At 50.6% G+C, this 22,913-nt stretch overlaps 1 protein-coding gene across 1 annotated transcript; it reads left to right on the forward strand.

Moving 5' to 3' along the window:
* The first annotated feature begins 599 nt into the window (after nt 1-599).
* Nucleotides 600-22,847, forward strand: SCAMP2 (secretory carrier membrane protein 2). Its single transcript, XM_051982235.1, has 9 exons — nt 600-782; nt 11,652-11,732; nt 12,312-12,401; nt 14,437-14,554; nt 15,431-15,559; nt 18,060-18,219; nt 18,388-18,489; nt 20,798-20,921; nt 21,296-22,847. The coding sequence occupies exons 1-9, from the start codon at nt 726-728 to the stop codon at nt 21,428-21,430; spliced, it is 996 nt and encodes a 331-aa protein (XP_051838195.1). The 5' UTR covers nt 600-725; the 3' UTR covers nt 21,431-22,847.
* Nucleotides 22,848-22,913: the final 66 nt, after the last annotated feature.

Below are 22,913 nucleotides of genomic sequence, written 5' to 3' on the forward strand. Positions count from 1 at the left end.
GAGCAGACAGCACCTCCCCCCACTCTTGCACCATTTAAAAAGCTGCGATGGACACGCTCCTAATACCACAATAATAATAATAGCTTTCAGGTTCGCAAAGTTCTTCTGATCTTACAATAACCTGCGAGGAAGGCGCTTTTCTGACAGCTTGAGGAAACCAAAGCAGGGAAAGGGCAAGTGCAGGGTCGCACAGCCACCGCGTAGCTAAAGCTGAATTTGAACTCTGAGCTTCCAGAATCCACTGGCAGCGCTTGAGTCACCTACAGGGAAGGAAGGATGGTTCCTATCCTTCTTTAGGAAGAGGGCTGAAAACAAGGGATAAAGAAGGATTCCACTCTTCCCCAGACCCATGTGCTCATCCCCATTTTACAGATGGAAAAGTCGAGGCTCGGAGGTCACACGTCTAGGGAAGGCGTTAGAATGCGGATGCAGTCCGGAGCTACGGAGCAGAAGTCACAAAACCTGTGGGGAAGGGGGGGGAGGGAAAAGAAGAAGGAGGCACTGCGCAGACGCGGAACACCCGCCTATAGTAGGGAGGGCCCAGCCGAACGCTGTGATGCCACAAAGCCCGCCCCCTTTGCTGCTGCTCGCGCTTGCGCAGGCGTGACTTCCTCCCGGAAGTGGCGGGTCTCCGCGGAGAGAGCGGCAGAGTCCGAGTGCCTGGGCGGTCGTAGCGCCTGCTGAGCTAGTGGGCTCCCGCCCTCCCTTCCCCCACCCCTCCCACCATGTCTGCCTTCGACACCAACCCCTTCGCGGACCCGGTGGACGTGAACCCTTTCCAGGTATGGGGCATTGCCGCCGTCCCGAGAAGCTGGGGGGCTGCGGCCCGGGCCATCTCCGGGAGACGTGGCGCCCTAGTGACGGGCTCCGCACCCAATGAGCGAACCGGGAGCCCGAGGTTTGGCCAATCAGGGGTTGGAGGGCGGGACCAGCAACAGGTGGAACGGCGGCGGAGAGACGAGATTGGGGAGGGGAAGGAAGAAGGAGGAGGAATAACAAAAGTGCTTGGGAGGGGGACGAGAATGGTTCCCAGTTTGGGGGCGGGGCAGTGATAGTACTTTTTACAATACAAGGGGGTGGGGCAGGGAAAGTGGTTGCAAATGCTGTGGGGCCGCTAAGGAGTTGTGAATAAGGGCAAGGGGCAGGAAAAGTGGTTGTAAATGAGGGGGAAGAAGGAGCTCAGTATCGGCAAATGAGGAGGAGGAGCAGGAACTGTAGTAGTAAACAAGGGGGAGGGACAGGAAAAGTGTGTGTAAACTGGGGAAAGGCAGGGAACGTGTAAATCTGGGGAGGGAGCTAGGACTGTGTGCAAATGAGGGGAAGGGGACAGCTGAGTAGTTGTCCTTAAGGAGAAGGAGCAGGGGCTGTAAATAAGGGGGAGGGACAGGGAAAGTGGTAAACTGTAAACCAGGGGAAGGGGCAGTTAACATTGTGAATGAGGGGAAGGGGCTAGGGAAGTGGTTGAAAATGAGTGAAAAAGGACAATTAAATAGTTATAAATAAGGGGAAGGGGCAGGAAAAATGGTTGCAAATGAGGGAAGGGGCAGGCAGAATGGTTGTAAATAAGGGAGAAGAGCAGGGAAAGTTAATTGTAAATAAAGGGGAAGGGACGGAGAAAGTGGTTGTAAATTTGGGGAGGAGACCTGGCAAATGTGGAGGGGCAGGAAAAGTGGCTGTATGGGGGGAGGGGGAAAGAGGCAGGGAAAGTGTAAGAGAAAGAGCTGGAGTTGAAGAGAATTGATGAAGATAGTTTAAGGAGGCTCTGATGGAAAAGGATCAGGGAAGGTAGGGGAAGAGGAAAAATAGCTGTATATGTAAAGGTCAAAGGGGGATGAGAGCAGGAGAGGTGATTCTAAAGGACTTGGAGAGAGCAGGGAAAGTAGATGTGTGTAAGAGAGTAAAAGGAGGGAGCAGAGTGACAGTGGTTGCAAGGAAAATGGGCAGAAAGGAAAAGTGGTTGTAAGAGGAAGAGGCCCTGAAGGGGAATGGATAAGGAAAGTAGATACTGGGTGAGGAAGGAAGAGGAGCAAGGTCTTTTACTAAAGGGAAGGGGAAGGTAACTAACTAATGAGGGCCTTGTAGTGTTGTTTGGTAAACAGCTGAGACTCCCTTCCTCTCCCCCCCCCCCCCCCTTTCCTCCTTGGACATTGTGAAGGGAAATAGATAAAGAAAGGCTTGACTTCTGTCTATAGAGAATATTCTTCTTCCCAGACTGGTTGGGGAAATACACACCTAACCCCATCCTTATCTTAAGGAAGAAATGTTGGGAATTGAAGGGCAGAAATGGTGAGATTACGCTCAAACACAGACATGAAATCCAAGGCTTCCAACTTCATAGATTTGTAGTGTCTCTGCTGAATTTTGTACCTGTGGAATTAAGAGGTGGGAAGGGGTTATGGTTGTCTTTACACTATCCAAGTGGAATTAGGGAGGGAAGGGGAGAAGAGGAAGCCTGACCTGTTGGAACAATCGTTAGAGGTCTTCCTTTGAAGTCTGGAGAGGTCTTGTCAGAGTGTGGGGATTCTTGAGGTACAAGCTGGATTCCAAGACCTCTGTTCTGATCTTAACCTGTTATTTAATAGCTATGTGCCCTAAAGCAAGTTCCCCTGCCCCACCCCCACCTCCACTCTCTTGGACCTAGTTTCCTCATCAGTGGACTACATGACGGGGCAACCCCTTTCAGCCCTAATGTGGTAGCTTTGGGATTCTGAAGTAAGATGTACTTGCTTCACAGAAGGGATAAAGTGTTCCTAAGTAAGAGGAACATCTTCTTTGAAAATGCTTGACCTGGGCCATTTAAACTGGGGTCAGGGTCACACCAGATTTGCTTGGCTAGTGGGGAGTTTGGCCAGAATCAGGATTAAGGAGACAGAACTGTAGGAATTTGACAGATGGTCTTGAAGCTTACGCCTACAATTTACCTGGAGGTAGCCTGATCAGGATGGTGGCAAAGGGGACAACCTCGTGAGCTGGAATTTCCTCTCAACTAAAGTATTTTAGGTATGAATAATGGTTGTTCATTATTAGCAAACTAAAACCTTCCTTTTCTTTGCTGTTTAGAACCTTCTTTTGAACTGACTGAGCACAGAAGGGCAAAACTTGGTGGCCTCAAAGCCTACCCCAGTGCTTTGGACTTAATAAGTGTTTATTAAGTGTCTTTGGAATGGAATAGGAAGAAAGATTTGAACCAGTATCCAAATAATTGCTTATAGCCCTAGCTATAACCTACTTGTCCAAAAGGGATCTTTGTGGGCTGGAACCTGGGTTGACAAAGCTTCTTTTGGGACCAGTAGCTAAGGACTTAATTTGTCCATATGGCCTATGTTGATTGATTGTTCATTTATCTTAAGTTTCCTGCAGACTTTGCAGGACTCATTGTGTTGGTTCACAGGACTTTCCTCCTTTAGGTAGACATGAAGTGGCCTTCTGATTTAAGGAGGTAATAATAGGGAAGGCAGTAGAACTGTTGCTGATGTCCTGAATCCTTCCTGCAACTCAGCATGCCCTATGTACTTATTTCCCTCATTTCAGTTTCCAAGAATATCAAGTAATTATGTGATCCAAAGATACTCTAATGTGTGAATGTGAATGAAAGTCCTTGCTGCTGCTTCTGACCATGGGAGACTTAGCCAGTGGGAGGACACTCAAGTGTATATCATGACATGACTAGATTAGCTGTTTCCAGATCTTTCCAAGTGACAATCATAAATAAACTGCATTTTCATTGCTTATGAAAAGGGGGAGAAGCCTAGAAGCTAAAGAATGCTAAAGGAACCAGCCCTGCTGTCAGGAAGATCCAAATTCAAATCTGGCCCCAGATACTCGGTAGCTTTGTTATTCTGGGCAAATTTCTTAATCTCTGATTGCCTTAGTTTCCTCATCTGTAAATTGAGCTGGAGAAGGAAATGGCCAACCACACCAGTATCTTTGCCAAGAAATACTAAGAAATGCAAAGTACATAAAACATTCAGTACCTTGCAGCATAAGGTTATTTTCTGACATCTTATAGGAAATTTGTCTCCTAACCAAGAGCCAGTAAAATGGTTGATTTAAATGTATGTTCCACCCATTATTGCTTCTTACTGTAATTATCAGACTATAATAGAAGAATAAAAGTTGAGTTGGGTTTTACTGAATTTGTGGGAGACTAGGGTGGACAGGACAAAAGTTTACTTTTTTTTGGTCCTGTTGGGTCTAGAAGCAAGTGATTCCTTGATGTTCACCAGCCAGAACAGCCAGCTGTCCAAAGATGCCAAGGGATTATTTCCAGCCTTGGAGCTGGACAAGATGAGGAGCCTGAAGTCTGCTCCTTTTTCTTAGCAGTGCTTTGGAGGCATTATTCCAGGATCTCTAATGATGTGTCTATTCTCCAATCCCAGAAATGATGCTAACCACTCTGGAGGCTGCTTCTGCATTCAAGTGAAATATGGCACCATCCATTGTCATAGAAGTGTGAGGAGCAATGTCAGCCCACCAGGGTATGGGCAGGACAGGAAGCAGCCGGTCCCATAAGCAGCAGCATCTGCCTGGTGACCTTGTGTTCAGAGAAGAGGGAGACCTGTGCCGGTGCTCCACGGGTGGAGGTTAGAGAGGAAGCTCTGCAGGACAGGCACTTGCTCAGAGCTGTTCTCCTTCAGGCCCGTTCTCTGGCTGGGTGGAGGGTCTGCGCCCTTTCTGCCTGGTGTAGGGCCCAGGAAGCTTGGGTGTGAGTACTTGTTCATTTACTCAGGGTGGTGACACATCCTTCAAGGAAGGAACCAGAGAGAGAAGAGGGATTGTAAACTCTCTCAGCCAAAAAGGGAGATGGCCTTTCATGACTCTACTTGAACGCAGGAATGATTGTAATGATTGGAAACATCCAGGAAGAGGAACAGTTAGCATAGGACTCGGTCCAGGGTATGTTCAGAAGACTTGCCTTCTTTGGACAAAATGGGAAACTGCAGGTAAGGTGGTAACTTTCACCACCGCTGTGAGTTTCACTTCGCTGGCACACACTGATCCCTCCTTTAATTACAGTTTGTCTGCTCTGCACTTTCTGGGGAGGAGAGGACTTGGCCTCAGGCTGTCTCTGGGAGGCCTTCTGCCAGGTCAGTCTCTTGTTGGCTCAGAGTCTGGGACAGGGGGATGGGGGAATTGGGCGGTGGGGCATCGAGCAGTGGGTGTGGCCTGTTCCCCAGGTAAGCAGCCATTTGACCTGGCTGAGACTGACTTTGTTATAGGGCAGAGCTTCCAAATTTGGAGATGTATGAAGAGTTTTTAGGGATTTGGGGAATTTGGGTGGAAAAAAATTATAGCTTTATTTTCACTACTTCCAAGTTAAATTTAGACTTTCCTTCTATTTCTAATTAAAGACAAAAAAAAAAAAACAATCAAAACATACAGAGCATTCTAAGAAGATATATGTAGGCTTTACTAGATTACAGAAGTTCATGATATAGAAAAAGGTCAGCACTTCCTGATAGGATGATGAACTTTGATTTCATTTAAGGTTCAAGAAAAATGAGATCATCCAAGTAAATTCTGGGATTCTAGTGGGAAATTTCTGCTAAACAATCCTGAAAAACTTCCAGGGGCGTGGAAAACATGGAGGTCTGACAAAGCAAGTAAAGTTTTCAGCCCTAGCCTGCTGCCAAATAACATAATATTACTTGCTTACATTGCCTCTTTGCAGTTAAAAGGTAGTCTCTGTAGTGTAGCTATTCCTGAAGATTTCAAACATGTCTCCACTGTGGGAGAGAAGAGAAGAAATAGGATTTGGCCATGTGAACAGGGGTGCTGACATTCCCTATACCTTCATCCTGGTGTCTTAATCTTCCCAGAGGAGGTTAAGAGGCCACATTTGGTAGCCTTGATCTATAATTTGATGAATGGTCCTGGGCCTGGTGGTTTGAGTTTTAAGAGGGGTGAATGGTACAGAGAAATTGGTGTGCTTGGCCAGTTTGCAGAGAACTTGTCCCAAACCCAGCTTCTTAAATATAGTTCATGACCTTATATGAGGTCTCATAACTGAATGCAGGACTGTGAAATTATTATTATCAGTGAATATTTGATTTGTATATTTTATATGCCTATATACTCGAGGTTGCGTAAAAATTTCTTGAGCAAAAAGGAGTTGTGAGTGGAGAAAGTTTAGTCCAGGGAGAGCTTGACACCTGTAGTGTTTGTCCTGTCCTCTATCACAAACGCCAGGATTCTGGGAATTTTCAGCCCACTTAACCTTATCAGATGACCTTGAATGAGGATGCTTCCCTCATTATCTTCCATAAGGTGAGGGAAAGACCAAGCCCAGCATCTCCTTGGTTTGGGAAGTGAGAATGAGGACATAAAAAACATTTGCTTGGAAATGGCAGTGCCCATGAATTCCAGCTCTGGTTTGTCTTGGAGGTGGTTAATCCTGTACCAGGCAAACAGTAATATTTAGCTAGAATAAACAAGGTTGAATTGTCACCCTTCCAGAGAAGGGTGGTTTTAGATTTTGGTGAGCCAATGGTTCATTGAGTACTTTTTCTGCTAATTCAAGAAACATTTACTGAATATGGATATGTGTGTGCTGGGGGTGGGGTGGGGTGGCGGGGAATAAGATCCTGGCCTCTCATCTACTATAGGGAGATCATTTACAAGGACAACTGAAGCACAGTAAAGACTGTTATAAGTAAATGTCCCGAGAAAGGTACACAGGTCGGAGAGAGAATGGCTTCCAGATGAGGGAATGAAGAAAGGTCTCTAGGAGGAAGAGACCATTTGAACTAGGCATTTGAGGATGACAGAGAAAGAGGAGGCTGAGGACGAGCAGTGCTAGGCCTAGAGGCAGGAAAGTGTAGATAATGTCGTCTAGTCTGATGTGAGCATGAAAGCTGCCGCTTCTGTACTTAGCGCCTCAGCAATTTTAGTGTATTTGAATCTCACTACTGCCTGGATCCTCATCCCCATTTTACAGAGGAGGAAGTTGAAGGCTATTGAGGTCAAGTAACTTGCCTAGGATCTTACAGGATTCAGTAAGGGGAGTCTGTTGAGACAGAAGGGAGCTTGGGGTCACATCGGGAAGGGCTCTGGCTTTCATTGTAGGCTGTTATAGTACTGTAGTACTGCTCCACAGAGAAGGGGGCCACAGAAACGGCCTTGATCCTCTGATGCAACTGCAGGTGCTCTTGGGTTTCTGGCCCAGTTCACCCTCTGGGGCTGAGGTTTGAAGTCATTTTCCTTTGTTTCTTTCTTTTCATTTTGCTGTACAATGACTTAACTAACATGTTGGGTGTCTCAGGAAGGCCTGAAATTTCACAAGCTTCAAAATTATGTCGTCTTTCCACCAACCAGAATCCTTACCTTGCAGGAAATAATTGATTCCGCCATGTTTTTAACTCCTTCAGCAAGCTTTGTAGAGCATCAGCTGTGTTCACAACCTTGATATTAGTCCTCAGGTAGCATGTAGATTATAGAGAAGGAGAAGGCCAGGAAAAACTTAGAATACAGGAGCTACAAGGATGTGGACAGCACATTGGAAACAAGTCAGCAACAAGTGCAAAGCTACATGGATGCCATCCTTGAGGCCCTCTCTCCCTCCTCCCTTCCCCAGACTTGACCCTAAACAGGCTTGGATTTGGAGCAGGAGGGGCCCTTGGTGATCTTTAGTTCACTTCCCTCATTTTCCAGGGTTCAGAGACACGAAGTATTCACACAGTGGGTGACAAAGCTAAGCTTTTCACTCAGATCTTCTGACTCCCAGAAGCAGCACAGAGGAATGGACAGAGTGCTGGACAGCGTCAGGAAGAGTTCCAACCCTGTCTGACCCTGTGACAGTAACACATCCCTTCATGTACTGGCATCCATCTTTAAACCTGTGCAGTTAGGGAGTTAAACTGAATGATCATCAGAGACCTCTCAATTCAAGATCTTTGGACTCCCAATCTAGTACTTTTTCCAGGAATCCATGCTTTATACCAAGTCCCTGATAGCGAGTGGGGTCTCTGGAGTTAACTCTGCCCTCAGTGAAGTCTCAGTGAAGGAGACACCATTTTATATAGTTTGAAGGAGTGTTAAGTCGTTTTTTCAGTCTTGTCTGACTCTTTGTGATCCCAGCAAAGACACTAGAATATTTTGCCATTTCCTCCTCCAGCTCATTTTACAGAGGAGGCAGAAAGGGTGAAGTGATTTGGCCAGGGTCACCCAGCTAGGAAGTATCTGAGGCCTGAGTCACTGATGTGGAATTATTCCATATTGTGGAATACTCCCTTTGAGTAAAAGTTAATCACTCACTTGGGGATAAGTTTAGTCCTTTATTTTAACTTCTGGTTTAGGCCAGAAGGAGGTTGAGTCCTGGGAGATCCATTACAAACAAGCCATCTGGACCTCAGTCCCCAGAATTCATCCAAGAGCCTTGGAAGGACAAGCTTTTCAGTCTCCAAGTGATGAAGAGGTGACAGGCCCTTTAATGTGAAGCAGCTAGGCTTGCCACTTCCTAGTGCTGTGACTTGGGCAAGAGTTTTCACCCTTTGGGCCTGTTTCCTTGTCTGAAAAATGATAAAGCTGGACCGGATGACCTTGGGATCCCTTCAGCTCCAGAAGGGGATCTTAAGATTCTAGTCATTCGTGCTGTCCCCGGAGGTCTTCCCATGGGGCCCAGATTGTTGGCTCTCGGTGCTGGGGTGATCTCTCCCCAGAAGGTTTGGCCACGCCTGTCCTGTGGAAGCCCTCTCATATCTCAGCATCTGAACAATGTCAGCTAGAGAAAGGGGAAGCCTGACTGTTAGAGTCACTCATTACCCAAAGGTCCGGACCTAGTCCGTGCACTTTAGCACTTGTGACTGCTAACCCAGCCTGCTCCTTAGCCCCGCCCCCTCTCCACCTCCCCACAGACTCAGATAACTCGTTCTGGGGCAGGGAGTGTCCGATTTCTGGCCTTAACAAGATTGCTCATCCTGGCTCTGAAAGTGGAGCAGGTTTCACGGCTCTCTCCAAAGAGGCCATAGTTTTTAGAGTTGTCAGCTGGCCTTTGATCAAACTGAAATGGAGACGCCCCAGTCCCATCCCTGTATGTCTAAGAGGCCTCTAAGAAAGGGTGGTTTCCAGGCCTGGAGCTCCAGGGAGTCTTCATGTCCTAGCTCCAGCAGTTAGAGTGAAGCTGGGACCCAGCAGATGTGGGGCTTTTGCTTGTTCCTGAGGGGTAGATGCTGATGGTGGTCACTTCTCCCTGCTCCATCTTGAATGGCCGGACCAGGCTCTCTGCCAACTGGCAGCTGACCCGTATTCAGGTGTGGCATGAGGTGCTCTTCTCAGAAGCCTTTGTATAGGATGAGAAGATTGTCACCTTTAAAGCCAAAGAAATGATGGGATTGTAACATGTGATTGAGAAGCAACAGTCTAGGCAATCCCAGAGTGTGGGCCCTGGCACTCCACCTCAGAAAGATCCGCTTTGCTTTAAGGCTGTGATCCCTCTGGTTGCCTCAGTGTTCCCTTCATTCCCTGGAGCTGAGAAACTAGAAAAGAAAAAGGAGAGAGCAAATGTCCCTTCCAAAGTTAGGCCTGGAAGGGGAGGGGGGAGTCTGGTGCTTCCAGGAGCCTTTTAAACAGGAGAGTTTTATTCTTCAGGAGCTCAGTCTTTGCCGAGGCAGGCTGTGACAGAGCCAAATACCTTCTGAAGTCAAGAAACATACTCTTTCCAACTTTGTGGTATGAACTTGATGGAGTAAAGATAGGATGAAGCTTCTCTGGCTAGAATGGGATTTGAATGATGGGGAGGATCTGGAGCAGGTAGACACAGCCCCTATGAAGCCCTAAGGATGCTCAAGGGGGTTCTTGTTCCTTGTGGGCAGTTCTCCCTCACTGCTTTGCTCCCTGCCTGTCTCCTTTTCATGACTTGGAATCCTGGCATCTCTTGGTCTGGCTCCAAGCTTCTGTTCACTTGAGGATTTGGAGGCACCCATTGTAGCATTAAATTTCTTGATAGTTATCCAATTTTCTTTAGATTTCAGGTTTTTATTGGAATAGGAATAGGAGAGCAGGATGGTCTGCATCCCATTCCGGGAAGTAGGTACCATCTTAGCAGAACTTCTCTTATTTGATCTTCACAACAGACCTGTGAAATAGGTCAGACACTGTTTATTATCTTCGTTTTATTGCTAAAGAAACAGACTCAGAGAGTTAAGTTGTCCCCAGTGTCAAGCTGGGGACTTCAGCTCTGGTTTTCAGGCTCAGTTTAATTCAAAGAGCATATATTAAATACTTATTGTGTGCTGGATCCAGAACCAGGCACTGTAGATACCCAGGAACAAAGTCAATACCTGCCTTCAAGAAGCTTGCATTTTACTGAGGTAAAACATGTACAATGTATATTCAAGTAAGATTGGGGGGGAGGGGTTCAGGAAAGGTCTCATGTAGGAGGCAGCATCTGAGCAGAACCTCGACTGAAACTAGACAAAAGGTAGCGAGGGAGAACATTCAAAATACAGAAGACATTTTGTTCAAAGAAAGGCATGAGATCTGGAGGTAAAATATCATTTGTGGGAGATATTGAGCAGGCCAATTTGCCAGGCCATAGACTGTGTGCTGGGGCCCAAAAAGTGGTCAGATGGGTCCAGATTATGAAGAGCTTTTACTACCAAATAGCATTAGTATTTTATCCAAAAGGTCATAAGGAGCTTCTGGAACAGGCCCTATGGTCAGACCTGGGTTCTTAGGGTCACCATTTTGAGAGCTGTGTGGAGAATATGGAAAGGGGAGACCACTAATATATAAAGGAAGCTAATGGAGTGAGAGGGGATGAGGAGTTGGACTAGGGTGGGAAGTAGCCTTATTGTGAGAGGTTTTGAAGGTATAATCTACAAGACTTTGTAAATGACTGGATGTGGAAGTTGAGGGAAAGAGAAAAGTTACTGATGTGGAAGGATCCAATAGTCCAGTAAACATTTATTGTCTACTACGTGGCAGGCATTGTTTAAATACTAAAGATGGTACTGCCCTCAAAGAGCTTACAGTATAAAACACAAAAGGATATAGGAACTGTCAGGGGTGGGTACCTGGCACAGGGCTGTCTTTTTCTCTGGAGCTGAAACCAGACTGGGCGTCAGGTGCAAAGCAGAGTGAGCTGAGGGGACAGTTTCTTTTGTGTATAGAAGACGGCATTGGGAGGAATTTGGTGCTCCAACCTTCAGCCTTCCAGTCAGAGGAGAGAGCAGGCTTGGAGAGGTGGGGTCAGGACTAGAGTTAGCCCAGGGCGTGAGCTTGGAGGTGATGAACTTATGCTAGGAGGGGCATCTTGTTTGTTTTGGACATGTTGAGTTTATGATGTTTGGATGTGATCCAAGTCGAGATGTCCAGTGAGCCATCTGTGAGACGTGTCTGGAGAGAGAACCGGAATCCTCAATCAGAGGGAGAGGCTCTTCCTGAGACCTGTGAAAATACATGATGGCTCCCTCCCTCCCTGTGGTGGGCAGAGGGTCTTCTCAAGAACTAATATTTTATTTCATGGTGTCAGGAGTGGGATTAGATGGAACCATCGGGCTCTGGTCAACGGCAGTGCCTGTGCTGGGGGGTCACATGTGCCTCCTTGGGGGCTCAGGGCTTCCAAATGAGATGACATCTTGTCATTAACAGTGGTCTTCAAACTTCAGCTCTTTTCCCTTGCTACTGGACTTCATGGGACTTCTTTTCCCTAGGATCCGTCTGTGACCCAGCTGACCAATCCTCCTCAGGGTGGCCTGTCTGAATTCAACCCTTTCTCAGAGAATTCCCGACTGGTGAGTGTGCCCCGACTTCCCTCTCTCCCTTCAGGTTGGTGCCCCTCTCCACATATTTTATGGTTCCCTCTGGAGCCTCTGTACCTCCTGTTTTGGGGTAGTGGGATAAAGAGGAGGCAACTCTGAGGGCATCTATGCTCTCAAAGAAACAATTGTTAAGTAATGTATAAGTCATCTTGGAAGTTCTGGTAGATTCTCAGTAAGGATTGATGGGGCTTTTTCCATTGCAAGATGGTTCAGGCTCTTGAACCTTGGGTACTTGAAATTGCCTTCTCCAGAGTAAGAAGGATAAAGGATCGAAGGAACGGTAAATCTGGCCCAGTGTTGCCCTTATGTATTCTAGACAAGAAACTGGGGACAGCCTGTAGCTTGAGAGCTGAGATCCCCTGTCCAGAGGAGATGTTTAAGTCTGTTCCAAATCATGGTTCTTCCCATCAGAGCCTCATACATGTGTGTGCTGCTGCTTGTCCCTTCCAGAAGTCCTGGTACCCATCTGCTTCAGTCTCTGCTTTGTAGAACTCCCTTTGTGCTGGGGTTGTCCCTTCCTTGGAATCAGTTTTGTCTTGTTTCTTCCCTTAGACTCATGCAGCCACGACAGTCCCAGCCACCCAGGCCACGGGGCCCTCCCAGCCTGCAGTCCTCCAGCCCTCAGTGGAACCAACTCCCCAGGTACCGTTTTGAAGCAGCTCTCGGCGCCTCTCCCCTCGGAAGCCCTGCCTGGGACAGGACGGGGCGGGGTGGGGAGCACCCTCAGGGTCTAATGTAGGCCTTGCCAGGCCGAGGAGCATGACCTCAGGTTTTCCCAATTCTGTTCCATTGGGAAGACCCCCCCATGGGATCCCCAGATTATCCCGAGGCTTCTCTGGAGAAAGTCAGCTTGGTCCTTTTGGTCAGGGGTTTATCTTTGTTCACCCAAATGGGAATCCCAGGGCCAGGGAGGGCGAGACTCTGCACATACGCAGAGTGAAATATCATCAGGGTTTGGGCCTGCCTCCCGTCTGAGCACCCAGTTTCTCCTCCATTCTTCTTGCTCTCCAAGGCAACAGAGAGTCACTGAGTGGTAGCGTCAGACACAATGTAGTTGTATGTTGCAGCTCCTGCATAGACAGGCGACAAGTACCCAATTACCAGGTCCCTGGCTGCCAGGGCTCACAGAGAGTCAGATGCTGCCAGGAAGAGAGAATGCTCTGAAGGGCAACCCCAAGCAAAAGCTTCATCAGTAGGCAACAAGTGTAGATGGGAGAGAGCGGGCATTCTCCTCCAGGCCCTGAGCCAGGGCAGGCTGAGCTGGGCATGCTTGGGGACCCCACTTTCCCATTGGGTCAGAGCTGAGCCAGGTCCCTCAGCAGTTCCACTTTCCCCAGAACCCGATTCTCTGCATTGTACAGTAGAAAGGGTCCTCCCTTCCCTCTCCTGGGAACGTTTCTTTATGTGCCCAGTGAAGGAGTTGAGCCTCTTCTGCCCCTGACTGCTGGCCTGGTGAACCATCCCTGTCTCCCTGTGACTGCTTTTATTTAGCTCTGTGGGAGACCCCAGGGGAAGGGGGGGTGTGGAGAAGGAAGTATTTTGAGTGTGAAATCCCCTGAATTTTGATTTGAGTTCTGACCCCTTCTGGCCTCCATGCCTCGTCTGGAAAGTATAGGGCCCTGCCAGCTCCTAGGACCCTATGTAGTAGATCCTTGGAAACCGAGTCCTGCACAAAGGCAGAGCTCTCATTGGTGAGAAGTGCATCCCTCAGCCTTGGGGCAGGGCCCTCACTGCTCAAGAGCCCTGGGCAAGGGCCTGCTTCTCCACACTGGCTGCAGGCCCCAAAGCTGGCTTGGCTCTGCTGACTCCCCCAAGTCCCCTGTCCTGGACTCCTGGGTGATAATCACAGCTCTCCCAGAGCTGCCAGGGACCTACTACATGTGGTGTCTTCTCTTTTCAAGATCTCCTGTGGGACTGGGGATGGACTGGAACATGGGTTCCTTCTTTAGGAAGCCCTGGCTTAAATAACCACCGGACCCCGAGGGGCAAATGTCTAACTCTTTCCAAAAAGGAAAAGGACAGTGTGGTTCTCTGCCTTTGGCCATCGGGGGATACCCTAGTTGACCATGTATTGAGCAGGGTATATTCATGAGATTCAAAGGCGGGGAGGTCGACTTGTCCCTTCTTCCCTTTTACCATCCCTGCCTACAGACCTGGGTAATAGACTCTGACCGCAGCTTCCCAGACTTCCTGCCCAACGTGTAGAGGAGGCAGAGCTTTGAATCCCAAAGTCCCTGCAGCTAAACAGAACTGAGATAAACCAGAGGCAGTTTGGGGATTGCATCTGTCCTCAGACCTCCAGATCTGGTGCTTGGCAGGGGAGCCCAGAAAGCCCTGGTGTTCATCTGCATACAATCAGCCTTCCTCATCGAAGGTGTCTGGTTGGGGTCTACACGGCCCCATCCTCCTGGGACTGTGCTGCTCCTTAATGAATTGCTTTAATCTTTGGTCATCTGGCAAAAATTTGTCACCTGTGTCCTGCAGTTGTGGATGTAAGTGGTTGGGGGTGGGGGTGGAATAGTGGAAGGTAGGAAGCAGGCCTGGGAGAATCTCTCTGATCTGGAGAGTCTTTGGGGACCTGAGACCAGGGCTGATATCCGACGTAGGGCTGTCTTTGGAGGGCCACAGAAGTTCCTTCTGACCATCTGATCAGCCCCTGGGCATCTGCTTCTTGTAGGCTCTGGCCTCTGCAGGCCAGGCTGGACTGCTGCAGCAGCAGGAGGAGCTAGAGAGGAAGGCCGCCGAGCTGGACAGGAAGGAGCGTGAGCTGCAGAATGCTGCAGCCAACTTGCATGGTGAGGCTGCTGCCCTGGGGGACCCCATAGCCCCCTTGAAGCTCCTGCCTGTCCTCCTTCCCTAGAAAGTCTCCTGGGCAAGGGGCAGCTAGGTGGTGGTACTGTGGATAGAGCAGCAGCCCTGAAGTCAGGAGGTCCTCAGACATTGAGCACTTCCTGGCTGTGTGATCCTGGGCAAGTCACTTAACTCCAGTTGTCTCAGCCAAAAAAAAAAAACAAATTGAAAGTCTCCTGGGCAACTTGAAAGTCTCCTGGGACCTGAGCAGTGTGACTTTGGGTGGGGGGTGGGGGGTGGGAGTGGAAGGGGGCTGTTATCATCTGTCAGAAGGGGGACTCTTTATTCAGGAGTTCAGAAAGAAGGGCTTTTGTCCATTGTTTAGATTAAAAAACTAAACATCCCAGCAGCATCCTGGGGTGTGCTCTGGGGAAAAGGCCAAGAATGTGGTGGTATAGGGGGCCGGTGGCAGCTCATCCGAAAGGGGGTGGATGCTCTCAGCGCCCCTGCTCTGTGCTTCTGGCTCCCTCACCGGTGACCGAGACAGGACCGCCTCCCTGCAGTCATGACTGTGTCCTGGACAAGAGGCTTTGAGGCTGGTGGATGACAATAATCATGCTTGTGTGGTCTGTTAAGCTTTGCAGGGCCCTTTGTGCCTGACAAGTTTTTGGAGACAGTTTCTAAAAAGTGATCTTTGAGTCCTTCCCTTCCCTAACACACTTTTGAGATCGGGGGAGCTTGTGGCTACCCATTTGGTTGCTGACTATTAAGTGCATCCTGAATGCTGGGCCCCTGGGTTCTCCTGTTCTTCCAGGCCCAGGCAGAACAGAGCCTCAGTTCTCCTTTAAGAGTCTCCTCCACCTTCTTCCTTTTCTCAACAGTGAGGCCGAACAACTGGCCCCCACTGCCCGCCGGCTGCCCCATCAAGCCCTGCTTCTATCAGGATTTCTCTGCAGAGATCCCCGCTGATTACCAGCGAACGTGTAAAATGCTGTATTACCTCTGGATGTGTGAGTATGTGCGCAGGCCAGGAGGGCCTGGGCTTGGGAGGCTTCCCAAGGGATTCCTTGCTCACCCTGTGGCCACAGATGGCAGCCCCTAGTCTGAACCACACAAGACACCGGGGGCTTAGCCTGGAGCCGGGCTAAAAGAGTTCCGCTGATGTTTGCATTTGTTCTGTCTGGGGGAGCAGAGAGGAGGAAGCTTTTTGGTCATTGAGATGCCTTGTGTCTGACATCCCTGTGCTTTCCCTTCTTCCTCTTTTCCCTGTCACTAGAGTGGAAAGTGACCCAGGGCAGTTAAGAGCTCCCACTAGTCCTAACACAGCATCATGGGAAGCACCTGGCTTTCTGTGACTCAGGACGCAGCCCTAAGTGCAGAGGCTCTCCGGGGCCGACCTTGTGCCTCCAGCCGGGGGACTAGAGATGGCGTCTAGCCCTCCCTTCCTCTGGGGAGTCTGTAGCTCTCCTGGAAATTTGCTTTGGAAGTTGCAAATGGCTTGGCCTCTTATCTCTTGCGGATGATGCTCCCTTTAGGTCCCCAGTCTCAGGAGTTCATGAAGAATCAGGATGGAGAGCACCGATACCCTTTTGCCCAAATGCAGCTAGGTGCCTTCTCCCCATTACTCAGATATTTAGTAAGTCTTTTGCTAAGTGCCTACTGTGTGCAGAGTACAGTGCTGAGGAAGCAGTGCAGGTTGATGACAGAATGCTCCCCCTGCTGGGCACAGGACAGGGCTCCAGATGAGGTCTGAAAGCAGAGACTGGAGGCCACTCATGGGATGTGTCAGGAGGTGAGCAAAGCCCTTCTGTGCTGGCGTTGGATGGGGCTGCCAGCCTTCCTTGCAGCTTTCACCGGGGTGTCCCGGAGGGCCTTGGGTTCCGTGGAGTCAGGGTGCTGTGGGGCAGCGTGTGACACCCAGAGAGGGAGAGACCATGCAGGTGTGAAGTAGAGATGGGCAGGGACGTGGCAGAAGGGCCCACAGCGCTGGGAGGAAACAGCAGAGGCCTGAGCGCGCACAGCGAGCCGGGGAAGAGGGGGCCATTTTTCTTCCCAGAACAGCCTGCCCCCAGCCGTGATCTTGGTCCCCTCTCCTCCCGTCTCCTCGGCATTGTCCCTTCTGGCGTCTCCCCTCACTCTCCTTTGCTGCTGCTGCCTTCGCTGCCGCCGCCCAGGATCTCCTGGATCTCTCCTCCATGCTGAGTTGTTCTCCCTGGGAGACTCTGGCCGCTAGTCTCCAGCCACATTCTCCCAAAGCAGCCTCTCAGCAGCCCGGGATTTTGGCCTCTTCTCAGCCCTTGTTGGTCTTGATTTCTCTGCGGCCCTTGGTAGCTGTGGACAGATCTCCTTTCCCTGGATGCTCCATCCTCCCCAGGCTTGTGGGACACTTTTCTCCCCTGCTTTTTCCACATCTCCTATTTCTTTCTCCATCTCCTTCCATGGGTCTACGCCATGCCTTCTGACTGGGTCAGCCCCACCAGGCTTCTCCTGCATCTAAGTGATTTCATCATCTCTGTGCCTAGTATCTGTCTGTCTGTCTCCCCCTCCTCCCCTCCCGCTCCGTCTGTTTCTCCCTCTAATCCTGTATTGTTAGCTGCCTGCAGCCATTGCAGACTGGATGTCCCGTGGACATCTCCAACTTTAAATCATAATCTTTTCCCCCCAACCCACCCTCTTCTTCATCTCCCTCTTTCGGTTGAGGATCCCACGCTCTGTCCCCTCCCCTGCTTTACACCTTGCCAGTGTTCACCTCTGGGTTTCTGCTTTGCCTTCTCTGCCTGCCTTGTCCCACCAGTCCCACTCAGGCTTCTGTCCCCTCTCACCCGGCCTGTGGCCATTGCTTCCTTCCTGCTCTCCCTGCTTCCCCTCCAATCCCTGCTGCCTGGGTGCCAGTCTGACCGTGCCCTTTCCCTGCTCAGTAAACTGCGGGGACTTCCTGTTACTCCCAGCACCAGATGCAGCTTCCCCCGGCATTGAGAGCAGTTCCCAGCCTGGCCCCAAGCCTCCTTTGCTACCTTATGTCTCTCACTCTGGTCCAGCCACACTGGCCTGCTAGCTGCTGCTGGCCCGTGACAGTCCGTCTCCCACCTTCAGTACAAGCTTTCCTCCAGACCCCGAATTCCTCCCTCCTCGCCTCCATCTTGAAGGACCCTTCATTTCCCCCAGGGCCTCTCTCCCTCCCGGATCATCCCGGGTCTCTGCCTAGGCCTCCAGCTGGACACCTTGTCTCTCCTGGTAGGGCTCCGAGCTCTTTGAGGGGAGGGACCGTCCTGCTTTTGTCTCCCTGTTCTCAGAGCCAGCACTGTGCCTTGCACCTCTTAGGCCCCTAGTCAGGACTCGGTGATCGACTCACTGAATTGTGATCTTTGCCTGGTTACTAAAAAGAATCCTGTCGGACGCTAGCCCGTCTGCCGACTTGATTTCCCCAGTTCTGGAGCCCAGTTCCTTCCCTGAGTGAATGGACTGGTCTGACCCCTGACCTGGTGTAATCTTTCTTGCCTCCTTCCCCAGTGCATTCAGTGACTTTGCTCCTGAATCTTCTTGCCTGCCTGGCCTCGTTCTATGCTCACGATTATAGGGGGGTTGACTTTGGCCTCTCCATCCTGTGGTTTGTGCTCTTCACCCCCTGTGCCTTCATCTGTTGGTACCGACCCATCTACAAGGCCTTCAGGCAAGTGGGGGCTGGGGCTGGGCAGGGAGGGGGTCGGGGCCTGGCAGGCCCTTCGGGCTGCTTTGAGCCAGGGCTGATGGAGCGGGGCTTCGTCCCCTCGGGCTTGGCCTGGTCTCGGCTCACTTTGGTGCCGAGGAAGCCGTGATATCATCTCTCTCCTCTCCACAGGTCTGACAACTCCTTCAGCTTCTTCGTGTTCTTCTTTGTGTTCTTCTGCCAAATCGGCATCTACGTCATCCAGCTGGTGGGCCTCCCGGGCTGGGGGAACAGGTGAGGCTGGGCGGCTCCCACCCCTCTCTCGGTGCTGTGGTTCCTGGCTCCCCTGCCCAAAGCTAGCTCTGTTGTCCCCAGACTTGCAGCCTGCCTCCTGTCACTGGGTTTTGCTGCTGCCTTGTTTTTAAAAGACTCGTACGAGAGCGCTGCCCTGCCAGACTGAGAAGGCCTCCGTCTGGAACAGAGCTGGTCCTTTGCTTTGGGTCATAAGCCCCAGTCCCTTCTCACAGGACCAGGGACTTTGGGCTGGGCAAGCCTAGATGCTGCCTTCTCCTTCCCCTGGTTCCTGTGAATGGAGGACTCCGGGGACCCCAAACTCAAGGAAGTTTGGTCTTTGACATTCCCATGTATCAGTGGCTCGTGGCTAAAACCAGACCCTGAGAAAAGATCAAAATTGATGCTTTCTTCCTGCTTTGGTGCCCACAAGAAATTTCCAACGAAAAAGTCAGGCCTGCCACTCTGCTCAGTCAGGACCTGGATTGAATGGGTCTGTTCTGCCCTCTCCCTTCAGCAGCAAATCCTGAGCTAGTAGGAGAGTGCTCTGACTCCCTCATTCCTTCTCCCCTTCCCTCCTGTTCTCTTTTCCTGTCTCTCCTTCTTTCTTCTTTCTCCTCCTCTCTCTCCCTTCTCTTGTCCTCCCTCCCCAGCTCTCTCTGTAGTTCTTTTCCTGGCCCACTTTGCTGCTTCTCATTCTAATTCTTTCTCTTTCTGATTAGAGGCCTCCATGGGTCCTCAGTACCTTAGTAGAATCCCTGGGAGGAGGCGAGGGGGAACAGTGATAGTAGTTCCTGCAGGGATGCTGGGTTCACTGGAAGCCGAGAGATGCAGCTTCCTGTGGCTCGCTCACTGGCTGACCCTGCCTTGGGTGTTGCTCTCCCTTCTCCGGGCCTGTCTCTAGGGCCCGTTCTTCCCAGCTCAGTGGTTCTGTGATGTTAAGAATATCTTCTAGCCCCTCAGACCTCAGTCACCTTTTTGCTCCTCATGCCCCAAGGATCATGGGAAAGGCAAATGGAGGGCTTCTCCAATTTAGGGCCACAGCAGCTGCAGCCCTGAGAAAGGCTCCTGAGTGATGGCAGGCCCATCCTTAAATCTTAAATTCTTGGCAGTGATAGTGGCAAGCAGGGTTGCTTCTTTGCTTGTTAGATTGAGCTGACAAGCATTTATTGAGTGCTTGTTATGCACTGGACACTTGGCCAATGCTGGAAATAGAAAGAAAAGCAAAGATAGTGCCTGCCCGCAGGGAGCTCATTCTCTGAAGGGGAGACCTCATGCAAACAGCTCTGCCTGCCTAAGAGATACGTTACATGTAACCTGTGTGAACGTCCTTTCATTCTGCATCTTTGCTGTAGAAATGGAAAGCAGTCTCAGACAGATGGCACTCCTAGCTTTAGAGGGACTGGCAGAGGATTCTGATGGAAGGTGATTTTTTTTTTTCAGTAACTAAGATTTATTAAACACTAGGTGCCCGGCACTGTGCCAAGCTGCTAAGGGAGGAGGTGGGATTTTTTTGCTGAGACTTGAAGGAAACCTGGGAAGCCAAGAGGCTGAGATGGGGAGGGAGAATTCTGGGGCATGGAGGTCAGTCAGGGCAAATGCCAGAATTTGGGAGGGAGAGAAACAGCCAGGAGGCGGCTGCTTGGGCATATGTGGCCAAGGGAGGGCAGAGTGATGAGGCAGGATTTCAGGCTGAAGTTGAAGATTGCAGGCCGCGTCTCCAGCAGGGGGGCTATATGAAGAAGCTTGTTCCTCCCAGGCTTGAGGAGGATAGCTTCCCACCAGAAGGGCCTTTTCAGGATGGTGGGGAGTCTGAGGCTTTCCAGGCAGAATTTTGGGTCACACAGCATCACTCACCCTGTGCTTCCCTGCTCAGAACAGAATGCTTAAATGTAGCAAAATGCACGGGATTACAAAGGAAACCACTTTTATTGAAATGCAGGCATCAGATTGGGTTTTTAAAAAACATTCAGGGAATCTTGGAAATCTCTACAGCCCAAGGTTAAGAACCCCCCAGTGAGATTGCATACACCTGCTTCTGGTAGCATGGATAAGCTCCAAGGAAATCCATCACGGGAGGGCCCAGAGCAAGACAGACCCCTTGCCGAGGAAGGAGGAAGATGGGTAATTGGAAAACAATTCCCTTCTGCTTGAACAATGCTCAAAATACCTGGCTCCTTGCTCCAGATCCGTCTGGGCCAGTCTGATGACGCCTGCTTTTTTGGAGCAGCTTTGGGCCCTGGGATGAGGCTGGCCCCGCGGGGCTTCTCCCCCGAGTTCCCAGCAGCTCACTGTCCCTTCCCCTTTTCAGTGGCTGGATCACTGCTGTGTCCACAGTGAAGGCTGACTCGCCCATCGCCGTGTCAGTCATCATGATGGTGGTGGCTGGCTTCTTCACCCTCTGTGCTGTCCTCTCCCTCTTCCTGCTGAAGCGGGTAAGGCTTGTGTCCACAGATGAGAGGCAGAAAATGCAGAGGAAGGAAGGAGATGAGAAGGAGGAGCAGCAGGATGGGGAGGAGCAAAAAGGGAAGAGGAGGAAGAGGGAAGGGGGAGAAGGGAGATGGGAGGAGGAAGAGGAGGAGCACCAGGATGGGAAGGAGCAAAAAGGGAAGAGGAGGAGGAGAAGAGGTTGAGGAGGAGGAACCTGGCAAGACAAGCCTTTGTTTATCCCTCCTCACATCCCCAATTAAAAGGGAGATCCACTTCCGATAAGAGGGTTCTCAGGAGTTAAAGGAGCAGAGATGGCAATACGGTCCCTGGGGCAGAGCTCTCACCATCTGCTCTGGTTCTCTGGCTTGCTTTCCCTCAGGTGCACTCCCTGTACCGACGCACGGGCGCCAGCTTCCAGCAGGCCCAGGAGGAATTCTCCCAGGGTATCTTCGCCAGCAGGACCTTCCGAAACACAGCAGCCGGTGCTGCCCGAGGAGCGTTCCAGGGAAATTAGCCCCATCTTTGCCAGCCCTTTTCTTTCACTCGTCTCGCTGCCTCCTCCTGAGATGCACTTTCTGGGGTACCTTGCTTACTTAACGGTTCCAGCTAAGAGACAGAGATGGGTCTCACCTGCCACTCATCCCATGTTTCTCAGCAGCCAGCTTTCCCTCCTGGAGGGTCAGTTTTTTATACTCACACACCCACACACACCCCGAAACACAAAAGTTAGCCCAGGTCTGTCTTGTCTTTTGTGTTGCTAGTAATTTGGTGGAGTTCCTGTCCTCAAGCGGTGGGGTTTGGTTGTGGGGGTCCCCTTATTTGTGATAGGTTGCCCCTGGCTGGGCTTTTAAATTTCTGTGGCTCGGGGAGAGGATCCAGGGCAGGGCAGGGGGGGGACTCTGGCACCTCCAGCACAATGCCCCCTTGTACAGGTGGCCATCAGGATGTTCAGTGGCCCCCAATTTTTACAGTGGGGAAGGGACTAAGGGGGAGTCCCCCCTTTGCCACTGCCTGTCGGCTGAAAAATCAATGTATTTGTGACTTCAGAGAACCTGTGGCAGGAGGGCAGTGAGGCTGGGTTCAGGACACTAACTCATTGCCCAGATTGGAGAGCAGCTCCATCTCCGGCCCCTGCCAGGATTTCGCTACCCCTCCCCTGGGAAGGGAACTGGAATCCCTGCCCATGAGCAACAAGTGCCTTACTGTCATTCCCCTCCCCCAAAGCTCCTGAACTTGGGGTTCCCCCCATCCTCGGGGACTGAGATGCTTGAAGGCCCTTCAGGGGGCTTTGCTCCGGACTGGGGGGTGTGGAGGGGAGAGGGGAGTCGGGGCATCCATTCTCTTCCCAATCCTGAGGCTTTGGGCCTGTGGGCAGCTGATTGGCCCATTGAGCCCACAGACCCCGCTTCTGCTGTGGTCCCTTTACTCTCTGTCCTAGCTTCTCTCCCCATCACTCCTTTCCGTTGCAATGGAGCACTGGACTTGGGAAGAACCCAACTTCCAGCTGTTCTCCCAGAAAACTTAGCAGGGCTCTAGACCATGGTCCAGCCCTCCAGGGTTTAGCTGGAAGACTGCTGGACCCTTTTTGTCCCCTGGCTCTAGAAGCAAAACTAAGGCCAGTCCTGCAGAGCCTGGGGGCAGGAAGGGAGTGGGAGGAGGGAAGGAGGCACCTGTGATCTCTCCTGACCGACTGCTCTAATCCAGTCAAGTTGGGGCTGGTCTGGGCTTTGTGACCGACACCCCCAGCCTCAGTGCTGTTTGCCTGATCCCTTTCTGGCCTCAAACGGTCCTAGCAATAGTGGCAATGAATGAGATTTTGACAACTCCCTACTTTTATTCCCAAGATATTTTTTTTCCTTTCTGTGTACAAATGTATGTTATGTCTTAACTTTTGTGCTTTAAATAAAAACAATACAGATATAAAAAATGGACCATTCCTAGTGTGCAAACATCTTTTCTTGGGAGCCCGAAAATGATGGGGCAAAGGGGGTGGGGAA

This window comes from Antechinus flavipes, chromosome 2 (genome assembly GCF_016432865.1).
Source record: "Antechinus flavipes isolate AdamAnt ecotype Samford, QLD, Australia chromosome 2, AdamAnt_v2, whole genome shotgun sequence".
NCBI classification, from domain to species: domain Eukaryota; kingdom Metazoa; phylum Chordata; class Mammalia; order Dasyuromorphia; family Dasyuridae; genus Antechinus; species Antechinus flavipes.

Bases quoted from the DNA above. Each gene is read 5' to 3' on its own strand.
- SCAMP2 (XM_051982235.1), top strand. From the start codon at position 726: ATGTCTGCCTTCGACACCAACCCCTTCGCGGACCCGGTGGACGTGAAC. The intron at 15,560-18,059 runs GTGAGTATGTGC...CTCCTTCCCCAG, and splicing joins GCTGTATTACCTCTGGATGT to TGCATTCAGTGACTTTGCTC. The intron at 18,220-18,387 runs GCAAGTGGGGGC...TCCTCTCCACAG, and splicing joins CCCATCTACAAGGCCTTCAG to GTCTGACAACTCCTTCAGCT.